General features: G+C 39.1%; 1 protein-coding gene across 2 annotated transcripts; it reads left to right on the top strand.

The window, feature by feature from the left end:
- The first annotated feature begins 3,232 nt into the window (after positions 1-3,232).
- On the top strand, positions 3,233-9,789 carry LOC144646302 (purine nucleoside phosphorylase LACC1-like). Of its 2 annotated transcripts, none has more exons than XM_078505847.1 (6): positions 3,233-3,257; positions 4,052-4,239; positions 4,666-4,875; positions 5,302-5,823; positions 7,125-7,432; positions 7,813-9,789. In XM_078505847.1, exons 2-6 carry the CDS (start codon positions 4,057-4,059, stop codon positions 7,973-7,975), a joined length of 1,386 nt encoding a protein of 461 aa, XP_078361973.1. In that variant the 5' UTR covers positions 3,233-3,257; positions 4,052-4,056; the 3' UTR covers positions 7,976-9,789. The 2 variants fall into 2 exon arrangements, with proteins under 2 accessions (XP_078361973.1, XP_078361972.1); XM_078505846.1 differs by having other exon boundaries at positions 3,239-3,324.
- The last annotated feature ends 1,383 nt before the right edge of the window (positions 9,790-11,172 follow it).

Here is an 11,172-nt window from a genome sequence, read left to right as displayed (position 1 = left end):
ATTTGTTTATGAGCTGGAAACTGCCCCCAACTGGCCATTTTCAAAGTGGACCATTTTGCTCATTAACGAATTTCTATTGTTTGAATATTCAGAGACGATTTTCTCTGCGTCTAAAACGCTTGTGACTTTCACACTTGCACACAATAGACATGGAGTCACACCCTTTCAAAAGCGCACACAGTTGTCCGGGAATTCCCCCTTTCGACAGAGATATTTACGAATAAATATTGAAACAATAGGAATTTGTTTATGAGCTAAAAACTGCCCCCAACTGGCCAATTTTAAAGTGGACCATTTTGCTCATTAACGGATTTCTATTGTTTGAATATTCAGAGGAGATTTTTTTCGCGTTTAAAAGACTTCCGACTTTGATACTTTCACATAATTGACATGGAGTTGCACCCTTTCAAACGTGCACACAATTGTCAAGGAAATCCTCCTATTGACGGAGATATTCATCCATGAATATTGAAACAATTGGAATTTGTTTATGAGCTGGAAACTGCCAAAACTGGCCATTTTCAAAGTGGACCATTTTGCTCATTAACGAATTTCTATTGTTTGAATATTCAGAGACGATTTTCTCTGCGTCTAAAACGCTTGTGACTTTCACACTTGCACACAATAGACATGGAGTCACACCCTTTCAAAAGCGCACACAGTTGTCCGGGAATTCCCCCTTTCGACAGAGATATTTACGAATAAATATTGAAACAATAGGAATTTGTTTATGAGCTGAAAACTGCCCCCAACTGGCCAATTTTAAAGTGGACCATTTTGCTCATTAACGGATTTCTATTGTTTGAATATTCAGAGGAGATTTTTTTCGCGTTTAAAAGACTTCCGACTTTGATACTTTCACATAATTGACATGGAGTTGCACCCTTTCAAACGTGCACACAATTGTCAAGGAAATCCTCCTATTGACGGAGATATTCATCCATGAATATTGAAACAACTGGAATTTGTTTATGAGCTGGAAACTGCCCCCAACTGGCCATTTTCAAAGTGGACCATTTTGCTCATTAACGAATTTCTATTGTTTGAATATTCAGAGACGATTTTCTCTGCGTCTAAAACGCTTGTGACTTTCACACTTGCACACAATAGACATGGAGTCACACCCTTTCAAAAGCGCACACAGTTGTCCGGGAATTCCCCCTTTCGACAGAGATATTTACGAATAAATATTGGAACAATAGGAATTTGTTTATGAGCTGAAAACTGCCCCCAACTGGCCAATTTTAAAGTGGACCATTTTGCTCATTAACGGATTTCTATTGTTTGAATATTCAGAGATTTTTTTCGCGTTTAAAAGACTTCCGACTTTGATACTTTCACATAATTGACATGGAGTTGCACCCTTTCAAACGTGCACACAATTGTCAAGGAAATCCTCCTGTTGACGGAGATATTCATCCATGAATATTGAAACAATAGCAATTTGTTTATGAGCTGGAAACTGCCAAAACTGGCCATTTTCAAAGTGAGCCATTTTGCTCATTAACGATTTTCTATTTTTTTGAATATCCAGGGGGTATTTTCTCCGCGTCTAAAATACTTGTGACTTTCACACTTGCACACAATAGACATGGAGTCACACCCTTTCAATAGCGCACAAAATGATCTGGGGAATTCCCCTTTTGTTGGAGATATTAACGCATGCATTTTGCTCATTGACGGATTTCTGTTGTTTGAAAATTCTGGGAGGATTTTCTCGGCGTGTAAAAGACTTGTGACTTTGACACATGCGGCTCCACCCTAAAGGTCCTTCCCAGGTTTCTCCGTTTTCAAACATTTTGAAAATCGTCGCAGAGAAGACCCTGGGGATGAGGTTGCTACACCCTTTCCAACGCACGCACAATTGTAACTGTACATTGTGTTGGCTGTCTCGCAACACACTTACTTGAATGTGTGGGTTATCGAATATGTAAAGGAAGGAATCGTCCAGTAAATGCAAGGGGAAGGCAGAGGGAAATTTTTGAAGGAACGTTTAGTATGTATATTGGTAACTCTGGGTAATAAAGTTAAACAGACGTGTGGGTCAATACATGATTAAATCATTGTACAGAGAAAAGTAGAAGGGTATCCGCTTGGTACTCGTTGCAAAACATTTGAGGGTACCTGACTCGTCCCCAGTCGTCTCTTATGCGAAAATTGCAAAATCTTCCCTTTCTTCCCATGATTCCCTCCGTGTTCAGCAGTCGACTCAAGACGGACTCAAAAGACGACTGGGGACGAGTCAGTGAGGGTACTTCTTGAAAAACGTACGCTCCTACGCTTGGGTGATGACACTAGTAACGTTACGAGCGCAATAGATACTTCTGAAAACAGATCTCGTTCAGATCTTTTCATAAAAAGATGCCACAATAATTTCAAATATATAGCGTTTATATCCAAGATCACTTACTACCTAAGTTGTAACTAATACTCCGCTTGAAGGCACATCTAAAGGTTGTTTGATACCGCAAGGTGCTCCAGGAAGATTCTGTTCCAAGAACTTAAAGTAAAACAGTAGTAAACATCCATTTAACATTACTGCACGTGTCTTTGAACGTTGAAGGGTGACAGAAAACAATTAATGTCAAAATATGAATTGAAGTCGATGGCTGTGTCCCGGTTCGACCAAAAAAAGCCTTTTGAGTTTACTGTAGGCTAGTTTTAACTGGGCACTTATTCTTCTTATGCTGTTATGATCTCCTCTTTTTGTGCTTATGCTTATTCCTTGTGAGGACAGCATAAGAAGAATGGTTGTGTTCGTTCTTCTGTTTTGCGCTTTGCTTGTGTTCATGATCTACTGAAAATTGGAGCATCGACAATGCCTTAATAACGCCACTATTTGTTATTGGTATTCATTTCAAAACTGTTTTTTTTTCTAATTACGCTTGAAATTGTTTATTTTGTCTGTTATGTGAGCAGAAAGAGCTTAATTGTATTCTTGAAACTATTGAGCTCGTCACGCAATATTAGGTACAGTCGAGGCTCAGTCGTGTCAATTTCTCTTACCCTTAGGGCGGAAATAAAGGTGTCTATTTTCTCAAATAAACGTGCATGCCACAAAGAAATTGAAAAGGGGAAGCATGAAAGCGAAATAGTGACTTTTTTTTTCATGCTTAAAATCACGCCTGTCGCGTGACAGCCTGAAACTAATCAGAATTGGGTGTCCTGTGGTGAGGTATGCGTGAGTAATCACTAGTGCCCAGGCTTATAAGTACCCTTCTCGTCCACTTCCGCTTGGAACGCAACATCTATAAAAGGTATGCATTAGCTCTTGGATTAATCACGATTGAACTGTTTTCAATTTTAGCAAGAAGTTCAAATCAGGTAAGATTAGACTACACACGTTTCAGCCGTTTGTGAGCAGGAGAATGCAGCGCTCTCGAAACAATCACAGTTGCTCGCTCTGTTAATTGACATTCGCTTGAAAGATAGCGTTCGAGGAATTCGAAGCGCAATTGTAATTCGTGTTTACACAAAACTTAATCACATTGTTTGATCGTTTTCTATGCAGTACAGTTTTGACACTTCACTTGACATTTATCTTCGGCAAACGCAGTGCACACAGTTTGAGGTGTGTTTGATTAAGATAACATCGAAAATGCTCTGAATTCCTCGTTCCTTTGGGTAATCTTTTCGTTGTCATCAAAGGGGTGTGATCCTCAAGCTATCACGCTATCATGTATTAATTGAATATATTATCATTGTAATTAGCAGCTAATGAGCCTGCTAGATTATCACTTGTGGTTATATATCGCGGTCGTTGCATGTCTAATGTAGAAAAGCAAGAGGGAGTCTGTAAAGTGCATATGCAATGACCAAATGGTTGGAGACGCTCAGCCTTCAGTTAATAACAACAACTCTCTCCACCCAGGTGTATAAGTGTGGGTATATACTGGCAATATTTTTCCTGGGGCTGAGATAACTGATAAACTAGCTTCCCACCTGGGGAAAGAAAAAAGAAACAACTAATATTTTTCACAGAAACCACAGTTAAGCTCAAAAAGCCACTTAGAATAGGCTTATTTTTGTTTGTATTATTTTGCTGTAACAGGCAATATGGCCCAAGCTGATAACCCCACTGACATTATCCTTGTTCTTGGTTCTCGCACTAATGAGGATGGGTCTCCAACTGAGATGATGAAATCCAGAATAAAACGGGCAGCTGAGCTGTACACTTCGTTTAAACAACAGAACATCAATTGCCGCGTCATTGTTACTGGATATCAGGCGCCAGACCAGGTAACTGACAACTGTCCAAGGGTTACCAGGGCACAGCATTTTAAAGGTTTGGGGATCAACGGATTTGGCCTCAAAAAGCACATGGATTGTGGATTTTTGGGATATACTGAGCAGATTCGAGAGTTACACATCCTATATGTTATTTATAATTTTATTACATAGTTTTTGCTATAAATGATGTAGATGATGTGTCAATTTTACCCTTGGTAAAATCTGGTATTTCCCTTTGTTTTATATTCACTACACCAGAATAAAGTTAAGTACCACATTGTACCAAAGGTAGAATTGCTCAAAATTGAACCACAACATAGACATAGATACTTCAGCTGACGCAAATTTTAAAATAATGTTTTTTAAACACAATAATTCAACAGACCTGGTCGCTCCTGTATTGACATGTCAAATATTGCTAACTTTTACCTTTAGCAAGTTGTGACAGAGGCCAGTGCCATGGAGAAATATGCAGTAGATAACAACCTTATTGACCCGGAACACATCATCAAGGAGGAAGAAGCAAGCAGCACTGCAGAAAATGTCTATTACAGTCGCATCATTGTAGATCAATTTGAGGCCAGTAATGTTCATGTCGTCACAACACAGCTGCACATGGAGAGGGCAAAGAAATTTTTCGAGAAGGTATGGTATATCCAGGGGCAGATCTAGGGGGGGGAGGTGCAGGGGGTACATCCCCCCCCCCAAGATGACCTGCAGCTTTATATTCGTTGTTAAAATTATTTTACGTCACTAGTCAGTTACGCCATTCCTTAGTGGTGCCTGGCCGGGGTTATTGTGTTGTGTTCTTGGGCAGGACAATTTTACTCTAATAGTGCCTCTCTTCACCCAGGTGTATAAATGGGTAGCGGCAAATTTACTGCTGGGGGTAACCCTGTAATGGACTAGCATCCCAGCGAGGGGGGAGTAGAAATACTTCTAGTCACTTCATGCTACAGAAACCAGGATAAGCTCCAGCCTGATGGGCCACTAGGCTCGTATGCAGACTTTACCTACCAATCATTTGACCAAAACTGTTGATATAAAAATTAAATTTCTTTTTACTTTCAGCTCTACTCACCGGAAGTTTACGATGTGAAATTTTATGAATGCACCCATGAAATGGATGAAGAGGAGAGGAAAAAAAGAGAAGACCGAGAAGAAAAGTATTTTCCACTCATAGATGAGCACATCAAGATAATCATGCCGAAAATCGTCTTGCCTGATGGGAAGATGATAGAAATTCTGCAGTCAACATTGATTCCAACAAACCACTTTAATCATGGTTTCCCAACCCGGCACGGAGGAGTGTCAACATACAAGACATTGTCATCTCTTAACATGATGTACAGTGACAAACGACGAGATCCAGAGATAAATGTCCAGGAAAATCGTCGCAGATTAGCTCTCACTGCCCGATTTGATGCTGACAAATTTCATATGGCCAAGTGTGTCCATGGAGCTGATGTGTGGGTGGTCGGTGATCCTCATCGGGACAGCTATGATGCCTTAGTTACTGATCAAAGACAGGTTACTGTGGCAGCCCCAGGTGCAGACTGTCCAATAGTCTTGTTTTGTGATCCAGTGAAAAAGGTAATTAGATATATTGGACTTTTGCTTCAATTTCATAGTTGCTCAACTTTGTTTGTCACTGCCATGGACCTGCCAGGGGATTAATCCCATATATGAGCCGCTAATAATATGAGTATGTGCCATTGTGAAGGGTTTGGCTTTCAAGCAGTTAAGTCTAGGATAGGGTATAGAAATCAGAGAGTTTTGGTCTAGAATAATAAATAAATAAATAAAATAAAATGGCTTAGGATATCATAATGGCTGGGAAACTGCTCAGTGGTATGAAGAATTTTATCACTTTTTAAATTCACTTTAAAGTCCATTAAAATAGTAATAGAAACTCGGAAGAGAAAGAGGCTTTCCTAAATGTAAAATATCATCCCAGCAACGTTGTTGACAGATGGTTTTCTATTAAAAACACTAAATAGTGATCGGAATACAGTTCTAAAAACAGAAAGTCTGGGATAGAGTAGCAATTTTTGGTGTCTAGTCTAGTAGAGGGTTGTAAAATCAGCTGAACTTGGTCTGGTATAGGGTAAGGGCTTCAGAGTCCCAGCAGCACACCCCCACACAAAAATATACAGAGTACCCCCCACCAGGCATAGACACCACTCATTCCTGTTTCCATTATGAATAAGTGCCCTCCCTCAGTCCTAAATTTGAAATAAGTGCCTAGCTTGGGGGCTCATTAAAGGAAGAACAGTGTCTGTTTCTGATACTTAGGAAAAAAAATTAACCTGTTATGTAACCTGGTGACTATGAACAGATTCTCCCCACTGGTTTAAGTGAAAAGAAGAGGTTGGCCATCATTTGCTTCCAATCAGTAAAAATAATACAGTGGCAGATCAAACCTAGTGGTTGGGCCCAAAAACCCACCTTATTTTAAGGCCAAATAGAGGCCCCTAGGGCTGAGAAACATTATTTCGAGAGCACCCCCCCCCTCATTCCAGGGTCTGGATGACTGGGCGCCCCACTTATCTGAAGGCCTGGATCTGCCAGTGTAAATACAGTTGCAACATGCAAACTTACAACTACATGTGTAAGCAGTTCTAGTTATCTGTAGTAATCATTAATTGTTGGCTTAATTAGTAAATTGCAAATGTTGTAAGCATTGTACAGTTACCATAAGTAAATACGTCCTTGTTTTGTATATTCTTGACTCGTCAAATAAAAGTTAAAAAAAAAACGTGCACACACAGAAAAAAAAACATGCAAACTAACCCATTCGGGCTGAAATCAGGCCGCTGATGACCAATCAGATTTGAGTATTTAATAGTTTTGATTGAAATGATTTACAGTAAGTGGTTTTGTTGTTTTTCCAGGTTTGTGGTGCTGCTCATTCAGGTTGGCGCGGGACGGTGGACATGATCGATGCTGCCGTCATTGATGTGATGTTAACAAGGTTTGAGTGCAAAGTGAAAAATATTCTTGTTGCCATTGGGCCATCAATTGGCCCTTGTTGTTTTGAAGTTGGTGATGATGTGGCTGAAAAGTTTACAACAGCATTTGGTGAAAGCGTTGTGGTGCGGAGAGAAGGGGAGCCCCGCCCCTTTGTGGATCTACGCCTTTCAATCAGATTGCAACTTGAGAAGAAAGGGGTGCTTCCAAAGAACATCGATGATGGAACGAGGTAATGGGAAAGGAAATATTCTTATTGTGTAGAAGAAAAATAAAGACCTGCAATGCAGGAGAGTTAGTCATTACACCCACTTCTTGGATCTAAGCTTGAGTGCAAAACCTAAAAAATTTTGAAAAATCAATATTGTTCTTCTTCTCAGTTAAGGCTGCAGTCATCTTCAAAAAAAATAATTAACATTTCATTTACTTGAACAAAAACTCGAGTTACCTTAATTTGCATCAAACTTCTCAAATGTTTCTCAGACCTCAACAACATCATCACAAACAACAACAACAACAGAAACAATGTTCCTTGAATCAGGTTGGAGTTGCTGGAAACCCTTGACCTGGCATTCCAGAGATATTTTAACAACAGACTGTTATTTCTTGCAGAGAGATGGACGAGACAGCAAAATCTCAACACCCAACGCAGTGTACTAAGTGCGACCCGCAGCAGAGGTTCTTCTCCTATCGAAGAGATGGAGAACAATTTGGCACTCAAGTGGCTTTCATCAGTCTCAGAGAAATAGATGATTCTGGCTGTAACATTCTTTAATCTACATCCACTTGCGCAAACGATGGGAGTGCTCCCAGAGTTCTAATACAGATTAAATAATGCACATTGGCTAAATCTGGGTAAACATGGAGAACCTTGTTTTACTGTTTTGTGCATGCAAAAAAATGTTATAAAATTGTAAAGTTAATGGACATAAAAAGCTATTGTAAAACACTCTGCTTATTTGTATACCCTCTAGACAGTGCTCCCCTGTCACTCTTGTTTTCTGCATTATTTTCTCCTGTTCTCAAATGCCGAATTTTTATTTTTGACAGTACATTAAATTTGCTTCCTGGCTTGTTAAATCATGGCACTTGACCAAGCAAAGCTCAATGTGTTGTTCCAGGCAGTACCATGTAGGACGTAGCAAGACAAAAATTCTAATTAAGGCAATATCAGGAAAAACACTCCTTTTACCGGTATTATATAACAGGGTTCTTGAAAACCTGGAATTTTATTGTGGCACTTCCAAGGACTGGAAAGTGCTGGGAAAAGACTATCGGTCCTGGAAATCTGTTTAACTCAACCAAGAACTGAATTCTCATAACTAACATTATGAGAAATGTACAGACAGTAAGGAGAAATAATATTGAGATCTTTGGAGTGAAAGGGTTAATGTCAATTGTGGAGTCCTGGAAAAATCAATCAGAGTCCTTGAAAAGTCCTGGAAAATTGTTTGTGAAAAAGGGTTCAAAAACCTGTATACCTTCGAAGTATTTTACTGCATAGCCTCTTACGGGATCTTGAAAAATAGATAAATTGAGAATTTGTACCAAGGCAAGCACCTCTATGGCCCAGCCAGGAAGTATCCATACCCCTCCCCCAATGGAAGGTGATTTGGTTTGAGAATTCCAGGGAAATTCCATACTTTCCTTTAAGAAATTTGGCTTTTGAGAACCCCTAATCCTCTTAGAATTTCCAAGGACCTTCTATTATGCCCATGTTAGGTGCCACAAATGAAAGTAGCTTGTTAGACTAATCATTTATTGAAAACATGAGTTAAGTTTTCTTGTGTTGGGTGAGATATCAATAAACATGGACCTGTACAACAATTCTGCTGTGTGCAAAATTGGCCATTAGAGAAGGATGGAAGAATTTTAGAAAGTAGGCTCGAGAGCTACTGTGCGACAGTAAACTGTAATTAAATTCATCAGTTTTTATCTGATGAGTGAAAAACCAAACATGAGGGCTGGATGCCAATCAGTAGATTGTGCCTTCACGTCCAATCAGATTGCAAGTTTGGCTTGCAAGTTTATTTCACTTTAACTGTAACAGCGATCGACAAAAAAAAAAATAGGATGCGTAGTTCGCTACAAAAATAGGAGACTAAATCTAATCTGTGCTAATGCAAAGCCTAGAGATGTCGTTCATAGTTGAATATCGATGTTTTCATCGTCATTGGGGTCAAACATGTTGGTGTTGTTGGCCTCTTCGATGTCTGGGTCAAGCAAGAAACTAATAATATTGTGATTTTACTCTGTGGAGCTTTTCCTTGGTTTTGAATGATTTTTTGGAGTGGGGCGTCTAATACAAACTTTACACTTCAAGGGAGGCGTTTATTTGAGAGTGGGCTTTTATTAGATCATTTACGGTAATGGTAGTAGCTAGTTTACTACATGTACAAACCTCAAAATATAGCTTGCATCTGCATGCTGGCTGCCGTAGGTGTTAGTCAATTCATATAATTATCAGGGGCAAAGCTTAGGTAGGACTGCTTGTATTTTCTGGGACACAAGCTGTAAAGTTGTAACATTGTTATGTGAAATATAAAATAAGGGCAAAGTGCTGCAATAAAGTATTTTTTGAGTTGGTAAGAGTTGGAATGCTGTCTCCAAGCTTGCACAATCTCATAATCTCTGAAAATTGATTTATTATTTTGTTCATGCAACAGACTACGTTTATGTGGCTGTGAACAAAGCAATGCAACACACAAGGCAAGTTTGCCTGTTCAGTCAACATCTCAACTGGTTGATTGTAGTGGTTTTCAGTAACATGCAAGCTCTTAAGTTCAATTTCGATCATTGCCTTTTACACTATCAATCATTTCAATGACAGGTACTTAGTTCAAAATGATTAAAAAGCCAGTAAGACCCAGGGGGGACTCCTATATGAAACGGACAGGGATGCTCGTCGGAAATTTTGAAAAGAACCCCTAAAAGAGACCAATCTGGGTGTGGCTCAAGCTTTTCTTGAGCCCTAAAAGATACCAGAAAACAAAGAATACAATTTATATTTCTACATTTCTTCGTTTGCAACCCTAAACGAGACCATTATGGCAAAAAATATTGGTGTTTGCCCGGGACACCGTAAGCGAGACCAAAAATCCGAAATTTACAACCCTAAGTGAGACGACGAGCATCCCCCGTCATTTTCATATGTGAGAAAGAACACAACTGAGAACAAATTTGAACTGTAACAATATTTTCTCTTTAATCAACATAATGGAATCAAATAGATGTTTTTCAAACCTCTAATTTTATACAATTTCAAAATATAATTTCTCCCTTGAACAGTAACAAAATAATGTTGATTTGTATACAACTACATCTACTTCTGTAAAGCCGACACCCTCGCGTATCACTAACTTGTGTCTGTAACTACTAAATAGTCCTTTTAAACTCTGGAAAAAAACAACTTATGATTGCTACTGAATAAATTCTAGAAAGGTATATTCAGCTGGAAAAAAGGAAAGAAAACATTTTCTCAATTCCAGAGCACCCAAGTACTCAACTCTGGCATTACAGGAAATTTTTGCAACGTAATTTTGCATTTTTTCAAGTGTGATGATTTATGGCACTAAATGGTCACAATTTATTGTGTTAAATAATAATGGCTTAACTTACAGATTTAGATTCCAAATGGGGAAAGCTGTTTGAGACAAAACAACATCATTATATTTTGTATTTGTTGACTGGCAAGTTAGAACATTATGCGGCAGGTTAATATAGCTCTTGTCCACTGACTGTTGGTTGCCTATTGGCCAACTGTTGGCTGACAGTCGCACAACTGTTCACCGACAGTTTGAAGGATCTGTTCTTTACTTTTTCCATCATAGGAGTCAGTGGACTGTACTACTACGAAAGTCACTGAACTGTGGAAAAGGCCCTGAGTTATTTTGCTGCCCTGCCCACTTTCTTCTCCTGCCCCGTCTTCTTTTGTCTGTAAATTTTAACTGTCACCTTGTCCTGTATAATTCA

This window comes from Oculina patagonica, chromosome 3 (assembly GCF_052425735.1).
Source record: "Oculina patagonica isolate OP01 chromosome 3, crgOcupat, whole genome shotgun sequence".
Lineage (NCBI taxonomy): Eukaryota > Metazoa > Cnidaria > Anthozoa > Scleractinia > Oculinidae > Oculina > Oculina patagonica.
This window is presented reverse-complemented; position numbering and strand designations above follow the sequence as displayed.